General features: G+C 40.0%; 1 protein-coding gene, 1 long non-coding RNA gene and 1 pseudogene across 4 annotated transcripts in view; 1 reads left to right on the top strand and 2 right to left on the bottom strand.

The window, feature by feature from the left end:
- The first annotated feature begins 114 nt into the window (after positions 1-114).
- LOC123619680 (uncharacterized) lies at positions 115-12,337 on the top strand. Of its 3 annotated transcripts, XR_006728333.2 has the most exons (4): positions 122-231; positions 474-663; positions 10,507-10,711; positions 11,251-12,337. It is a non-coding gene; the product is annotated as an uncharacterized LOC123619680 (long non-coding RNA). The 3 variants fall into 3 exon arrangements; XR_012507628.1 differs by lacking the exon at positions 474-663 and having other exon boundaries at positions 115-231; XR_012507629.1 differs by lacking the exon at positions 474-663 and having other exon boundaries at positions 115-231; positions 11,226-11,369.
- LOC105077050 (heterogeneous nuclear ribonucleoprotein A1 pseudogene) lies at positions 2,400-4,549 on the bottom strand (annotated as a pseudogene).
- Positions 5,716-18,074, bottom strand: part of CHP1 (calcineurin like EF-hand protein 1) — a 35,576-nt gene continuing 23,217 nt past the window's right edge. The window contains exons 5-7 of the mRNA XM_010965165.3: positions 11,367-11,428; positions 7,833-7,955; positions 5,716-7,694 (exon numbers count right to left, since the gene is read on the bottom strand). Coding sequence (XP_010963467.1) covers positions 7,641-7,694; positions 7,833-7,955; positions 11,367-11,428 — 239 coding nt within the window. The 3' untranslated portion in view covers positions 5,716-7,640. The remainder of the gene's footprint in view (positions 7,695-7,832; positions 7,956-11,366; positions 11,429-18,074) is intronic.

The raw sequence follows: 18,074 nt of genomic DNA, 5'->3' as shown, positions 1-18,074 counted from the left end.
CTCTTCTCCCGTTGTACGTTGGTTGGAATGTACGTCAATCAATAGCGCTAGCCCCAGCCTTTCGTTTCCTTTTTTCGCGTGATTGGGTCTCAGGGTTGATGTAATAAGGAAGACTGCTTTCATAATTGTTTTGTTAGGAATGTAAGATTATTTCCGCGTAGAACCTGTGGTGAGGTCGTCTGGCTAGGCAGCGTGACTATTTTAAGCCACCGTGATTAAACTATGCTACTGGTAAGTCCATTCTCAGGCCCAGAAGTTTTTAATACTGGGCATAGCACGACACCTAGGCAAACAATTTAATAGAGCCAATTTGTCTCTTTGACCCATCTGGACTCTTAAAGAGCCCAAACGTCAGACTGCTATTTACGGCTCTGGTCATTACACGAGAGCAGCTTCGTCACTTTTTTTTGAGGGCCTTTCTGCCGAATGTCAGACTGTTATAACTGACAATTTTGTTGCTTTCTACACTGTAGCACTCTTGAGATACTTTCTTCAGTGATTCTTCCAGGAGAGGCAGGGAGTCTTAAGTGAGAGCTCCTCTCGCGGCGTGCGACAAGCGTCCCCGGGTGGGAGGTATAATCCTCAAACACCACCAAGGCTGTCATCTGGCCCGCTTCCTAAAATACGGATTCCTACGGCTGCAGCTCCCCGAGATTCAGTTTAGTAAGTAAAATTTTGAAATTAGCAAGTGTGATTCCAGTTTTGTGCCTCTTTTTCAAGACCGTTGACACTGATCTTTTAGATTCTTGGTGTATGATTATTAAACTACCGTCTTCAAATACATCAACTATAATCCAACCCAATTTTCTCCATTTTAACCATATGAATACTATGGGATACCCAGCCACGCACTTTGCTGCAAACGACACTCTGCCTTTCTCATTGATCTGACATACAAATTTAATAAGGCTTTGAAATAAATGAGAGAAATAAGTTGGCATACTTATATCTTTGCCAAAAACATCAGCATCCTGGTTATCATTAAATTCTTTTCTATGCGTTCACAACCATGTAATGAATTATTCTAAAATTCTGCTGGAGAATAATGTTAAACAAATGAGTGAATCATTTCTGAAATCTGCTCTTTTCTTTTTTTGCAAACTTTGCTAGTTTCTGCCTCTTTCCATTCTCTAACAATCTCCCAATACCTATGATATTTCTGTGATTACAAAGCTACCAGAATTGCCTCTGATTTCATGGCTACAAATGAGGAGCTCATAGAATGCATCTTTTACACACACATTGTGTGCTACCCCAGGTTTGTGATTCCAGCTCCACATCTGCCAGGAAGAGGTAGGAGGCAGCAAAAAATCTTTTAAAATACAGCACATGCATACTGCTAAAGTTGAAAGGTTTTATTCAGAGATTGAGGCAGTTCTGAGAAAATGTTTCATAAAATAATGAACGTCTCCATGGCAGCCTTCTCCCCGCAGACATCTTGCAGAGGATATTTTAATAACAGCTAGAAATTTGCTGTTCCCAGGTTGGCAGAGAAAAAAATTAACTCTTACCTCCAAGAAATACAGCATTATGGAGAATAATGCTTTTTTACTACACAGTCCATAAGGTTGTTTGCAGATATGTCTCTAAGCCATGCCACCATTTGATGTCACCATCAAACATTTCTTTTTCCAAAATGATAAGGAAAAAGATGTGGAAAAGGAAAAACCAGGCAGGAATCACTGAGCTCAACCAGGACAAATAGTATCAAGTTACACAGGTCTAGGTGCATCCTGAATTATATGCAATAATATTTAATTTTTTTTTTTAGTATTATCAGGGATGTTTCACCTAAGTAGATTTCCATTCTACTGAAACTTAAACCTATAAACACCAGCACAATTTAGATCTTTTCTTGATGACTTGAGGTATTTTGTATAAACTCATGTTGTTGAAATGCCATCAGGTTTAATGAACTGCTTAGGATTATCTGGTCTACACAGTAATATCTACTGAGTTATTTGGTTTTTCATATGGTTTCCTCCTTTGTCAGCTGCTCTTCTTGATTGTCAGCGTACCAATTTCTAGTAGTGCCTGTTAATTTAACTACTTCCAATTTATTATGGGCTGGATGACTGAATCACCAAGTTTATTAGAATTTACCAGAATTGTTTCTAAAGAAATAATGTCTATGTTTGTGTGTGTTTGCTTTAGGGAATAAGAGATTTTCTTGTAAAAAAAAAAAAAAACACACACACTGAAATTCTGGTTATGGTGCTGGATATTTATTGTAGTAGCCCAGAGACCTTTGAGCAATTTCTTATATCTCCAGCTACATTCAGGTACTAGGTATAACAATTCACTCACCTACTCCAGTTCTTTTTTTTTTTAAAGACATTTATTCAGTGTCATGATCAGACCCTATTACATTTAGCAATCAACAGGATGAGTGCAAAAAAAAATCTACATTAAAACCCTTGGTTGGAATGCTTTACACTTTCCACAGAACAGAAACTAAAATAACCTGTTATACAATTAGTCACAAATACAGTGCCCAAGTTTTTTTGCCCATACACATAAATATTGTCTAAAGTTGTCATCTTTGTAGCAGCTAGGCCCTGCCACCACTATGCTTGGCTGAGTTCACAAATCTCTTGTAAACTGCAGCTTCCCTGTCACTTCTCTGGCTCTCCTCTCCTGCTAAGCATTGTTTCCTGGCAGTAATTAAAACCTTCTGTCACTGCCATAGCTGCTGCTGCTGCTGCTGGAACCACCATAGTCCCCTTGGTTTTTTGGTTTGGCAAAGTATTGGCCACGACCACCATAGGGGCCAGAACTTCTGCCTCCAAAGTTTCCTCCTTTCATAAGTCCCAAATTTGAAGATTGATTGTTGTAATTGCCAAAATCATTGTGGCTTCCACCACCTCCAAAATTGCTACCACTATCACCACCAGAGCCGCCACTGCCTCATCTGTTATAGCTGTCATAGCTGCCACTCCCACCATAGCCACTGCCCTGGTTTCTGTAATCCTGTCCACCACTTCCATAGCCTCTGCTTCCTCCATAACCACCACCATTACTAAATCCATTGTGGCCATCCCCACTGCCACCATATCCACCACCACCACGACTGCCACCAAAGCCACCTCGGCCACTAAAGTTTCCTCCACGAACAAAATTGTCATTCCCACTAAAACCACCTCTGCGACCACCACCAAAGTTTCCAGAACCACTCTGACCTCTTTGGCTGGATGAAGCACTAGCCATCTCTTGCTTAGACAGGGCTTCCCTTACTTCACAGTTGTGGCCATTCACAGTATGGTACTTCTGAGTGACAGTCTTGTCTACGGAGTCATGGTTGTCAAAGGTTACAAAAGCAAAGCCTCTCTTCTTGCGACTGCCCTGGTCAGTCATGATTTCAGTCACTTCAGTTTTCCCATACTGTTCAAAATAATCTCTTGGATGATGTTCCTCAGTGTCTTCTTTAATGCCACCAAGGAAAGTCGTTTTCAGAGTTAAGTGGGCACCAGGTTTTTGAGAATCTTCTCTTTGGTCCTACAACTCTTCCATCCACCTTGTGTGGCCTTGCATTCATGGCTACATCCCCCTCCTCCACAGTGGCATATGTGACAAACCCGAAGCCTCTGGAGCCTCATTACCACACAGTCTGAGCATCCTCCATTGCTCAAAGTGGCTCCTCTGACTCATTGGTTGTTTCGAAGCTCAAACCTCTGATGAAGAGCTTCTGCAGCTGTTTGGGCTCTTTGGGAGACTCTGACTTAGACCTGACAGCGGGGATGGGAGGTTTTAATGATGCTTACTCAGCGGCATCCACGGGCAGAAAGGATACTTCAGGTCTTGAATAGACTGCACAGGGTAGTGGGCGGTGTCAGGACCACCTCCAAATAAACAACCTTACTAGTTTTGATGAGAGATCAGAAGAATCTAGTGCTTAGAAGACTGACGAATTTAGAGAAGAAAACTGAGTCTTGGCATCTCAAGGCTAAGTACTTGATCAGCTCATCCCTCAGATAAAGATGTAAGGCCAGTTACTTACTCCATCTTAAAAGACATGAGACACTTCATTGCTGTCTGCCCCCTACTGGAGCTGTGAGGAAACAGCCTGCAGTACCTCACAAACTTACTGGGTAAATCTCCCATCACTGCTTGATGTAGAGGAAAAGAAAAAGAAAACCTCTAAATTGCAGTTTCTATTAAACTAGATGTTAAACAGATCTGTACTGGCAAATACCAGCCATCTTCAGTCTGAATCACTTGTTGATTCAAGGCTTAGCCAAAGTAGCATAAATTTAGGGAATTTTAGTCCAGTAATGATGACTTCCTTCCAAGCAATTCTGACTTAAGTGTTTGGGTAACAGGATAAATACCGGGTTTTTAGCATAAGAAACCTAGTTTGTAAAGACTGTCCTTCCTGAGTCATCTCTACAGTACTTGCTCTAAATCCCAATCAAGGTGATCTATTCTAATAATATTTTAAATACAAAACTTGGCAACATGATTCTGTAATGAATTTGAAAAACTAGGTAACCACAAATAGTCTAAAAAGAACACTGAAAGTAAGGGAGATTAATTCGATTGCTTGCGGCATTGTGGCATTCATTTCTCTTGAAATCCATCTAGTAATCCCACTCCTGTAAAATTTTTTCAAAGAAAAAAAGTTATATGCAGAAAGGCATTCACTGTTTCATTATTTTGTAACATATAATTGGAAACAATAAGCAAATGGTTAAATAAATATTACATCGAGTTGGTAAAATATTATGTAACCATTAATATAACCTAGGAGGAACAGTTAACATGGGGAACTATTACAATCTGTTAATTTCTAAAAGGTGATGTAATCTCATGTTATGTTCCGTATATGTTAAAAATATGTAATGCAATGGACAGACCAGGAGGGAGCAAAGGAATTAAAACTGGTTAAAGAGACTTTCTTTAAACTATATTTAATATTGTAATGCTTATAGTTTTCTTTTTTTTTTTACAGTTACCAATTTTGTTTTCAGTCACAGATGGTATAGCTGTGGCCATGGTCAGTAACATTAAGATTCCTCCAAAACTGACTGCATGGTCACTCCATCTATTTCTCACTTTCTCCAAATCCTATATTTACACTCAAAGCAAAGCAAAGCTGAAACAGTGCAAGTCATTTTGAATGGATTGAAGGTACTTTTAAGGCAGAGGGATGAGAATAGAAGAGAGCACTGTTTTAGACTTTTTAGGACTGACTCCAGCTATTACTGCTTTGAGTCATATGGCATTACCCTAAACCTTAAAATAAGAGATACTTGAACCCTACACAGATGTAGCAGACTGAAGCTTTAAGATGTGAAAAGCCATGTAATAACAGCTTGGTACAATACGTCATTGAGATTGTACACACGAGGGAGTGGATACCTTAATAACAAGCAATAGACAGATACCCCATTTTTAGGTCTTTCCTACATTTAAGGAGCCAGGGAGTCAAGAACAGAAACAGAATCCTACCTGGAGCAAGTGGAAAGTGGCCGAGGCTGACAAAGCCATGTCCAGAGGCACACAGTGCCAGCCCCCAGGGGAACGACCCCATTTCATTATGTCCAGGCAGCAGCAGATATAAAAGCTGATATAATCTCATGTCATATTCCATTTACGTTCAAATAAATGCCATTTGACAGCACAGACATAAACCTGAGTAAGGGAGACTGATTTCAAACTTGAAGGGGACTGAGTTATGCAAAATTCCTGGAAAATACAGGGACAAAATCGACCAAGTTATTTTGTTTTAACCACAAGTATTTATTGATGGGTCGAAGAATACAATTTTAATGGAACAATAAGGCACAACTGTGGATTAAAACAGTTTGCTATACAGCCAAAAGGAGGAGAAAGCCATAATCTTAGGAACTTTAAATATGCAGGTCAAAGAGCCTCTGAAGTACCTCTCTAACAGACCAGTGTCAGACAGTTCTTCCCTTTTGTACAATTCCTATAATACATTGCTTGATCATGAAGTCAGACTGAAACTTCACCAAGAATTCCTCAGTCGTTTATACTTGATTCATCCAACCTGGTCACTCTTTCTTCCCCACTCTTCCTAATCCCTTTACAGTTTTTTTTTTTTTTAAAGCAATTCCCTTCCTAAAGTATTGTGTATGCATCTTGGGTAGCCTTCCAAAGCAAGGAAACAAGCAAGCAAGCAATGAGTCAAGAAAATCAGCCAAGGACAGATACACAAATGAAGAGACTCACAAAGACAGATGTTAGGATGCCAACAGCCTGATTCAATGTCTGTGCTAAGCTGACTTAGGCAGAGAAGTTGCTCTGGTTCATGCAAAGGCCTATAAAGCCACCTCAAGTTGTGCCACTGGTGCCAGACCCCTTGTTTCTAAGGGATCAGCAGTGGTCTAAGAGAGGAGCTAGGAAGTCAGTGTAACCCGGCAGCTAATGATGTAATACATTCAATGCTTTGGACCTGTATTAGGAGCTGACTATGGCTTCCAGCATGAACATTTGTCAGGTGTAAAATTCAGAGAATTCTGTGCAAAACTTCAGGACACTGAGGACAATCTTTAAAACTCGTGGACTGGGATGAGTTAGGCACTTCTGTAACACTAATCTTTCTATTTGGAAATGTGAAGTGAAAAGCATTCCAGGGCACGTAACACTGAGGCATAAACCACGCTGCAGCGGTGGGAACACACCAGACTTTTAGGGTGCCCAGCCTCATTGTTCAAAAAGCCTTTGAGGAAGTCCCCAAGCGTATTGTCAGAGCAGCCCTTCTGGTGGTGACAGCATCCCCAAACTAAGCAAGCCTGCAGGCATATGGCTAATTTCTGGAAAGCCAACACTGTACCGACAGGAGCAGCCACATAGGGATGAATGTTGAGAATCAGAGGCCAGAGGTAGAGAGACCTGGGCAAGCCACCTACAAGACTTGGCTCTACACCTCTCACTGAGGCCACCACCTTTCCAGAACATCTCCAAACAGCACTCTGATGACACAGCAGAGTGCAGGGGACCAAGAGATGGTCACATTTTTCAGAGAGAAGTGTTAGTTACTGAAAAGCTCCTGGAGAGGCAACATCCCAGAGACCCATTTAAGAGTAAAGGTAGATTTAAAACTGCGAGACCACTGAACTATACTGCCAAGTCAGAAATACATTTAACAGGCATAGCTTGGAGTGCCAAGTAGAACAGAGAGGACTGAAGCTTAATAAAAAGCAGGGAGACTGAGAGACTAAGTGAATGGTATGTTGGGTGAAAGAGAAGCAGGAAGCAAAGGACGTATAAAAAATGATGAAGGAGCATGCCAAGCCTAGTTGGAGGAAAGGCAGCATGGCTACAGTCCATATCCAGTGAACGAGCTTTGCTGGCTGGTTCTTGGCATGATTCCCTCTCACTTTGTCAGACTGCATGCATGTGTGGCATTCAGCAGAACAGAGGGAGATGATATTTAGAAATGGAGATAACTGGCGAATGATACTGAGCAAAAATAGGTTGGGTGTACCATTCTGTAATGCCCTTTTTATACACCAAAGGCAGGTTTGTGTTGACGGGACATTTTGGGGGTAGTCATGCAACAGCAGTAGTACTTTGGGAGAAGGGGATTGATGGGGTGGAGGTGGGGCTGGTGGATAGGACTTTCAAGTTCCAGTTCTTAAATACTAGAAAGCAAGGAACAGTTTGGTCTCAGTCCTTTAGTGAAGAAATCGAATGCTCATTTTCTGTTCTACGTCCACCTTCTCCAAAACCTGGGGAAAAAAAAAACCAATTATAGTTACGAAGGTCACAACAGGAGAAACTGCCCCAAGCTCTTATCTGAATGTTTCTTCCCTCCCTTCTGTACAGTAGGTTTTAACTCTTTCAAACCAAGAGGTTAAGTGACTGACCTTAACAAATTCTGTGAAAGATATGGCACTGTCCCCATCCTGATCGGCTTCCTGGATGGTCCTGTCTGCAATGCTGCCCAGCTGCTCATCTGAAATATTCACTCCGACCATCATGCGTAGCACCTGCAGGACCAAAAGCCAGGAATTATAGGCGACTTGCGTCAGGGGAAATCTTTTACTAAGATTAAAGTTATGCCCACCCTCTTTTCGTTTGATGTGATCAAATATAACAGCCAGACAGCTGAAACCCTTATCTTTCATCTAGGCCATTCTAGACAAGGACATGAACAGAACTCTCTAGCAAGGTCATTGACTAGGAAGGCAAAGCCTCACTTTGGGAGAGTCCTTTACATTTTGCTCCTCCCTATTCTTCCTGCCTGGAATGTAGATATGATGCCTAGTGGTACAGCAGCCATTCTGCGACCATAAGGTCACAGTCAAATGTGCTATGGATGCCAGAGCAAGAAGAAGACTGGTTCCTGGACATCATTTAGGTACTGTACCAACCTGGACAACCTATCCCCAGGCTTCTTGTTGCATGAGGCAAACTAATCCCTTATTGCTTTATGTCAGTTTGGTAGGGCTTTCAGGAATCCCACCCAAATGCAGTCCTCTTTGAGGCAGTGCATTAGCCCAGTTATCCCTAAAGTATGGCCAAGAAACATAAAGATCCTTGAAAGGTTAAAAACTAAATCCCCCTTTTTAGAAAAATAACAAGCACATTTAAAGGGCCGTAAGCACTGTGGTAAAGAAAATTAAACACTGTTTCACCAAATATGTTCTCAAACTTGGTAACAAAGAAACCCCCTTGTCTCCTTATTACTCTGCTAACATCTTTATATGTGAATATATATTGAAAATTGCTACCTTAAGCAAAACAAGCAACTCTAATGGCATGACTTGTAGACAATATGAAATGGAGGACAGGGTGCATTTATGATGCCTCACATGGCTGTAGTCAGCTACCTCTGTCTTCAACAGGTAAGAGCTTAGCTTTCCCACCAGAAAGAAAGGACTTCTAGCCCTGCTGTTCACAGGCCTCTCTTTCCCCTACTCCTCTACATCCTTCCCCAATCTCATGAAATAGATTTTTAAAAAATAAATGACAGGATATTCTGAAGAGAAAAAAACAGCTGAAATATTAATTTGTATCAACACTGTTTCCCTCCCCACCTACAAATCAATTCTTGAACACTGGAAGTTGTACATTTGTATAGAAATGTACACAAATTGAAGGATTAATAAAAAGAGGCAATACGAGCAAAAATAGTAAATGGCCAACTCATTTGCCATCTTCCCTGTATGTGGCCAAATAGACAAATCCATCCTCTAGCAGCAGCTTTGTCAGGTCTCAGTCCAGTTATTCTCTGAAGTGTTTCATTTTTAGAATTACAGAAATGAATTGTGCATGTGGGCTGTGTGTGTACAGAGGGGTGGCCACAAGAGTGATGGTGTCTTAAAAATCACTCATCCAGTCTGCCAGTAAGGACACAAAGGTCCAGAAGTGGCTGGATACAGGTCCCAGCAGCCAGTGGCCGAGCTGCCCACCCAGGCCTCCACGCCCAGCTCGTGCTCTTTCTACCTTTTGGTTCCAGTCAGAAGTTTATTAGCAAATGGAACCTCTATTACTATTTTTAAACACGTGGTGAGGTTTTTTTGTATATATCCTTTATCAGTTTAAGAAAGCTCCCTTCTCTCTCTGTTTCTCTAAGACTTTTTAAAAAAATCATGAATGGATGATTAATTTTATCAAAATTCAATGGAAAAGACCATTTGATTTTTCTTCAGTCTGTTAAGGTGGAGAAATATTATTGATTGGTTTTCTAATTTTAAACCAACTTTGAATTCCTGGTATAAACCTATCTTGGCTGTAATACAGTATTTTTTTTTTAATATATTGCTAAATTGGATGTGTTAATATTTTGTTTAGGATTTTTACATCTATGGGAATGAAAGAGATTGCACTGTAATTTTCTTAGACAGTCTTTACAAAGTTTTCTTGTCCAAGTTACACCAGCCTCATAAAATGAGTACAGCAAATATCTTTACTGAAGTTATATTTGATATACAATAAACTGTACACATTTAAAATCTATAATCTGCTAAGTGTTAACATATGTACACACTTGTAAAACTGTCGTCCCAATCAAGATAATAAAGATATCCATCACCCCCAGAAGTTCAACCAGAACTTTTTACAAAAATCATACTAGGAATATATGACCACTCAACCCTTCCTTTAAGAGGGATAAACTTAGCACAAACTTCTTAATAACCACTGGATCGCTAAGAACTGCATATTACCAAATATTTTAGAAATGGCAGTGTCTAGAAAGGTAAACTTTGTACTTTTCTCATTTTGATAAATGTTCAAATGTTCTTCTTGCTGGGATAAAATCAGTTCTCTGACACCTCAACCATCAATGAACACATTTCATTTTGGGCCTGAGGAACACTCTAGTCACAGACAGGCACTCTGGCCATATGATCTCCTCACTCTCTCTGTAGGCTTTTTTATCCTAATAACAGAAAATAAATTAACCTTCCACTCAAAACAAAACAAAACAAAACAAACAAAAAAAAAACCAAACAACTTTCTGGCAGCTAGATCTGGGCCAGAGGATAAACATGCAACTCCAACTATAGAGTGACTGCCTCTATTTTTTCTTTTCAGAGGTCAGAAACCTACATGTAGCAATTTTAAAGTGAATAATTCTTACTGAAGAAAGATGTCACCAACTGAACGGCAAAGGACACTAACATTGACCTGCAGAAGGTTTTGGTTTTTATTCAGACACAGAAATGTAGAAACACCCTGGGTTGGTCCTTATTCTCAACTCAGAAGACTTTTGAAGACAATGAGTCACACTTACTTCAGGGTGAGTGGAAACCACTTTACTTTTTAGGTTTATCTTGAAATAAGGAAATCTCCCCATGGAAATTCCTGAATGTGTTAGCCTCCTAGGGTCCTCCAGCTTCATAAATAATAAAAAAACAAAAAAGGAGAATTTTCTCCTCCTAAACTTGTATGTAGGGAAGAGGGGGAGGGAGGGAAGAGAAAGGCAATGCTAATAGGATGGAACGCCGGTAACTACTATTAGGACAGGGAGTTGTCTACAGGGAGCAACAAAAGACAGTGAGCATTGGCTCAGTGTACACCGTCCCAGCAGTTCCTGGACTCTTGCATCAAGCCCACGGACAGATGAAACAGCAGCATTTATGTAAGTGTCATCAGAATTACCAATAAGCCAATTTGACAATAACTGAACTATCTGATCTAAACCATCTCCCATATTTGAGCTCTGCCAGTCAGCACCTAAAAGATATTTAGTTAGCTTTCAAATAGTGGAGACATCTGTGGGAACTCAATGAGCCATTTCAAATTTTCCCCAGGTCATCTGCTCTGCTTTATATCTAGGACAGGACTCTGCAATACAGCAGGTGTGAAATAAATGCTTACTGAAGGAAAGAGCAAGAAGAAGCCAGCAGGGCCCAAAAACAAGTCATCCACGTGTATGGGAGCTCCCCACATACCTGTAACAGCTCGTCACGGGAGATCTTGTCATCTTTATCCAAGTCGTACAGTCGAAAAGCAACTGGTAGGAAAAAACAAGAAGTCAGTAGAAATTCAGTAGTGTTTTGCCCCTTCTCAAGGAACTAAATATATAAAGGACACCAGACAGAAAACTGACAATGAATGAATAATTTTTCCAAGAGCGACTGCCATTAGTTGTAGAGCTTTTGAAAACACTGTAACATTTAAGAAACTGAGATGCATCTTAGCTTCGATGAAATATGGCCCTTCATCAGACAAATCAGAAAACTTAATAAAAAGTCCAATGTCCTCTTTAACTTAGAATGTTAAAAAACAAAACAAAACAAAAAACCCATTAAATGGTTCTGTCCACTAGGCCATCTCACACAGCCCATCCAGTCTACTGTGCACCACACTTGAGGGAAGCTGACGGTGGGAGCCATACAGGTTCTACACAAAGTATGGACTGAACAGTTGATACACAAAGTATCGCTTTGGAAAATGACTACTTCAGCAAATTCAGGTCAAGTTTCAGATAACCCTCTAGCATTTGGGAGTCCTGAAGGTAAAGAACTTCAGTTTCAAATAAAAATGCCAAGAATGTGATGGTGTCCTGGCCTTATCATGTTTCTCTCTCTCTAACAACAAAGAAGTCTTTTAGAAACTAGGATATCTAAGATAGAAAATCACTCAGTGCCATGTTGCTGAAGGGCTACCAACTGAATAGTGTGATAACATGTTATAAACACTGTGAGAAATCATACTGAGGAAGTGACTGCCCTGTAATTACAGCTCAATTTGGTGTAGTTTTGAAGCTCTGAATGACTTCAAGTACACCACTAAGATTTTTGGTTTCAGTAAGGTGCTGCCAGTACTGAAAGGCCCAAATCCACTGCTCCAGAGTTATTAAGAGACACAGATTTAGATCTGGTCCTGGGACCTTGGAACTCACAATCTAGTAGAGAGCAACACACAGTACACATTTTAATTCATTCTAAGTGCTATCATACTTACGAAATGCTGGGGAACAAAGTGTATGGCTGATGTGCCTTTCTGGTTCAAGTACTATCTGAACAAGGTCTTGAAAGACAAACAGAAATCTGATGAAAAGTGGCATTCCAGGCTATATGGTCAGGACACTTAAGATGGCTGTCCTCTTGCTCTCAGTACATCCCCTGCTCAACCAATGCCTGCCTCACCTAACCTACTCACATGACTGACCTTCCTATACACTTGCCCCAAACTCCAGCTAGTGGCTGTTCTTATCAAAGGAAGAGGCGTTTGAGGGGTGTGCCCCCCTGCTGGTTTCCCTGGTAACCAATGAGCCAATCTGACATCAATTCCCCCTATAACTGCTAACCTCCCCTTCCCCTGGGAGCAAAGACTGCGCTGTGTCTCGCCCACCATCCACTGCATATGGTTGAGAGTCGTTCCAGGACCTGGCTTTAGACATGTAAGCTCCCCCATACATTAAACCACTGATGTCTCAATGCTGGAGAGGCTGTGGAGAAAAGGGATCCCTTCTACACTGCTGGTGGGAATGCAGTTTGGTGCAGCCACTGTGGAAAACAGGATGGAGATTCCTCAAAAGACTAGGAATAGACTTACCATATGACCCAGGAATCCCGCTCCTGGGCATATATCCAGAAGGAACCCGACTTCAAAAAGACACCTGCACCCCAATGTTCAGAGCAGCACTATTTACAATAGCCAAGACATGGAAACAGCCTAAATGTTCATCAACAGATGACTGGATAAAGAAGATGTGGTATATTTATACAATGGAATACTATTCAGCCATAAAACCTGACAACATAACACCATTTGCAGCAACATGGATGTTCCTGGAGAATGTCATTCTAAGTGAAGTAAGCCAGAAAGAGAAAGAAAAATAGCTCATATGTGGAATCAAAAAGAAAAAAAAAAAAAGAACATAAATACAAAACAGAAGCAGACTCAAAGACATAGAATACAGACTTGTGGTTGCCAAGGGGGCGGGGGTGGGAAGGGACAGACTGTGATTTCAAAATGTAGACTAGATAAACAAGATTATACTGTATAGCAGAGGGAAATATATACAAGAACTTGTGGTAACTCACAGCGAAAAAAAAATGTGACAATGAATATTATGTATGTTCATGTATAACTGAAAAATTGTGCTCTACACTGGAATTTGACACAACATTGTAAAATGACTATAACTCAGTAAAAAAAAAGTTTAAAAAACCTCCCAAAACCCAGCACTGATGGTTCTAACTTCAAGACCAACTCTAAATCCACTCCTTTATTTGGGACCCCACTTGTCCTGAATGGCAGTGAGATAATTTTCCAAGCTTGTTGGAAACATACTGTCAATAAAAATGTCACTAGCAGGAGGAAAAAAAAAAGAAAAGAAAAAAAAAACCCACTGATGTCTTTGTCACTGACCCCAGGCTCTTCAGTCTTGGAGCTGGGTGAGTATAGTCCTCACAGGCCTGCAGGGTGCAGCCCAACACAGGCAGAGCTAATTCTGGGTACAAAGGCATGAGAACATGGGTGAATATCTAAAAGTGTAAACATTACCCCTTGTATCCACCAAAAGATAAAAGAAGGCAGGGGGCCAGAATCCACTAAAAGTCCAAGTGAAAATTTTAGAAAAATCTAATTTACTCTTTGTAAGATACATATTAACATTCTGGAAGGGGGAGTAACTAAGAGAGACTTTCTCTGATATTTGTTTTCTTTAATTTGGTTAGTTGAGTAACTATCTTTACCAAATTTGAGGTTTTATATGCTTAGGAGGTTTGGATTCCAAGGGAAAGGAGACAAGTATCATAACTGTTCCTAAAGAAATATGTGTTTGATATTCTCCAAACCACACACACACACACACACTTCTGCAAATGCTGTCATCTTTCTAAAGTATCATAAAATGTGTTATCCACTAAGGAATCTTTAGGATGATTTCAGGATGGAAATCTGTTTGCTATATAACCCATAATTATCTGTCTCCGAATTTCTTAATTGGGTAACTGGAATAAACACATCCCTTTCTGCCAAAGTATTTACAAAAGCCTGAAATGCTAATTTCTGAAACCCAGCTGCCATGGACTGAAATTTTGTGTCTCCCTCCAAGTTCCTATGTTGGAACCATAAACCCCAATGTGATGCTATTAGGAGGTGTTATCTACCTGCCCTCACCTCCCTGCCCTCCTCTCCTCCCACTCACTTCTTTCTTGATAATGCTTCTTTGTTCTCTAAACACACCAAGTACTCGTTTCTATCCAAGGACCTTTACACCAGTTGTCCCCTCTGCCAAGACCTCTCTTCTCCTAGTTTTGGCATAGTTGGCTCATTCTTAGCTAGAGTTTCAACTCCTCAGAGAGGTTTCACCGACCACTCATTCTAAACATCTCATCTTATTTATCTCCTTCACAAAACTCACCAGGATCACAAATCCTGTTTAATCTTTTGTCTTTTTCCACATAGTCTGTCTCCTTTATTTGATCATAAGCTCTATGAGAGCAAAGACCTTTATCTGAGTTATGCATCATTGTATCTGGGTCCTAAAATAGTGCCTGGCATACAGGAGTTGCTCAAACATTTGCTTAATGAAAGACCAAATGAATGATCTCAGTCAAACCTTTATCTTTTAATCACTGTTACTTCTTCTTAAAAAAAAAACCGTGGTAGAATAAACATAAAATCGACCTTTTTTGACCCTTTTTAATTAGTGTGCAGGTGAATACTTTCACATTGTTCTATAACCATCACTACCATCCATCTCCAGAACTTTTTCATCTTCCCCAACTGAAATTTTGACTCATTAAACAATAACTCTGCATTTCCCTCTGCCCCTAGTCCCTGGCAACTTCCTATGAATTTGACTACTCTAGGAACCTCATATAAAAGGAATCAAACAATATTTATCCTTTTGTGTCTGGCTTATTTTTATTTAGGATAAGTAGATTTATCCATGTTGTAGTATGTGACAGAATTTCCTTTTCTAAGGTTAAATAATATTTCACTGTAAAATATATACCACATTTTGTATATCCATTCATCTGCTGAAGGACACCTGGGATGCTTCCACCTTTTGGCTACTGTGATAATGCTGCTCAGTTTCTACAATGATCAGTATATAGAAGTCAAATTTTAAAAATGCACAGTATACTGTATATATGTATTTACATGCAATATAATGTGTATGTGCAGTCGAACTGTAATAATTCTACCAAATAAAACTGAAAAAGGAACAAAAAATAATGCCACTCAGTTTCTTCTTGGCTACTCTCCCAAACTCCACTTCACCAATACTCCTCATCATCCACATAAAATATCTTCATGTAGACTCATTTCCCACATGACTCATTATGTGTTATAGAAAACTTAAACCATTTAAGAGGACAATTAGGACATCAAATGGGAAAGTTATAAACCTCTCCCTTACTTACCATGCCCTGGAGCATTCTAAGATGGGTTGTACCTTTCACATAAGACATTATAACACACACAAGACATTATAACCTCTCTGATTGGAAGAGGAGAATAAGGAACCATTCCTGGAAGCCAATCAGAGCAGTGGTACTATGTGTGCTTGGGCCTGTGCCTACATAGGTACAGTTCAGCCTTGCTGATTGACCTTGACATTCTTTCACTGCAGCATAAAAAATAAATAGGACAAATCATGCTCTCTGAGTTCCTAAGAGACTATTCTATGAAGATGAGCTATAAACAAATTTGCCTGAGCGGCAAATGTGTTGCTAGGTGTACGATGTTCAATTGTTCTCCGTCTACAACAAGAGGTGCCTCCTTGCTGCTTCCAAAGCTCTGTGGGAAATTCAGAGAAAAACAATACATAGACAGACCAGCAGACATCCAGGGTTCCTCCTGTAGCTTTGGTTTCACTGCTCTACTTACATGAATGTGATCCTAATAAATAGAATGCAACAGAATTCTAATTCATTTTCAGCTTCCTGTATAAGTTGATTTGAAAGCCAAGACTAAAGTAATGGTAAACACCATGCATAGCATGCACAGCACTTTGCTATTATTCTATTTCACCCTAGGCTTCCTGTTTCTGTGGCATTCAGGCTTTTTTCCTTCCTAACAGAAGCTTATCCACAACTTCAGGAGGGAATTCTGTCTTTCTCTCTCTCCACTGTCAGACACGATGAGGGGAAAACACAGACCAACTGCCACTGAAAACTATCATGTGACCATGAGGAGCCATGCCTTTGGATGAAGCAGATCCTAAGGAGGCAGAGCAGAGCAGTAGGAAACACCGGGTCCTTGACAACATGATCAACCCTGATGCTTGCCCCACTTGACTTGTAAAGTGAGACAATATATTTCCTTACCGTTGAAGTCACCGAAGTCAGCTGAAGGCATCCTAACTGATAAACTAATTACCAAATCCACTAATGCTATGTGGAATATTTTCTTTAGGGTCAGTGTGAATCAATGAATTTGCTTACCCATTCATTCATTGATGGACACGAGTTGCTTTCTTGTTTCAACAATTGTGGCTAATGCCACCGTGAATGGGGGTGTACAAATATCTCCTTGAGATCTTGCATATATGCTTTACCCCAGACCCCCTGATGGTAATATCTTGCATACCTAAAATATACCATCAAAAGCAGGAAACTGACAGTGCTACAATCCACAAAGTTTAATCATATTTCACCATGTGTGTATGCACCTGTGTGTGCAGTTCTATGCAATTTTATCACCTATGTAGTTTCGTGTAACCACCAACACATTCAAGATACAGAGTTGTTCCATAGCCACAGGGCCCTAATGTTACATCCTATTATTTGATGTATAATAAAGAAGCACCTCTATTACTGTATCACAAAGTTGCTTTTAACACTTTGTTAATTATATTTCAATATAATTGGTTTCCTTCATAGTCCTATGTACTTTATTTCATGCATTCAAAAACCTCTGAGATGAGGTCAGTAGGATTTCACCAGACTCCTTAGGGAATTCATGACCTGAAAAAAGTAAAGCCCACACTGTAGAGGGAATTCAGATAACAGGTCTGTGTTACCCCTTTAAAGCCTCCTCTAATCCCAAATTAGGAAAGCAAGCATAGTTTTGTAAAGCACAGAATGTCTCTTAACTGCCTTCTCTTTAACTAAATTACTGGATTCATGGATGCCCTCCCTCCCCTAGGCAAATCATTCCAGCTGATGTGGCAGCACACTGTATACCTGTAGCTAATAGGCAACTCTTGAGTGTCTACTCCACCTTGTGAGTTGGATGCTTACCAAGAATCAGTGTGTCAATAGTCCTAAAACCGTGCTATTTGTAATTTTCATAAAACCAAATAATTTAATACAAAATGAGATGTATGTGAAAAGAGTTTTTATTTCAATGAAAATCAGATTGACTGCCTTTGAAAGACTCAAAATTAAGTCACTAATAAAAACAAAAAAACAAATTGTTCCTAAAGTAAGTGTGTCAGGACAACTGTAAAAGATTGAAGAAAAAATGTAAACACCGGGATTCTATTCTCAGAATGCTTTGCAAGTACCTGTAAGTTCTCTTTCCACTAAAAAGAAATTGCAGCCAGAAACCTTAGCCAGTACATTACAGATGTGTTCTATGCAAAAAGGTCACACAATTCCCATCAGCAGACCTTTACTAAAACAAACAAACCAAAAAAACAACTCTTGGTCCAACATCCAAAGACTGGCCAGTGAATCTGTTTTTAAATATTT

The sequence above is a fragment of the Camelus bactrianus genome, chromosome 6 (genome assembly GCF_048773025.1).
Source record: "Camelus bactrianus isolate YW-2024 breed Bactrian camel chromosome 6, ASM4877302v1, whole genome shotgun sequence".
NCBI lineage: Eukaryota > Metazoa > Chordata > Mammalia > Artiodactyla > Camelidae > Camelus > Camelus bactrianus.
This window is presented reverse-complemented; position numbering and strand designations above follow the sequence as displayed.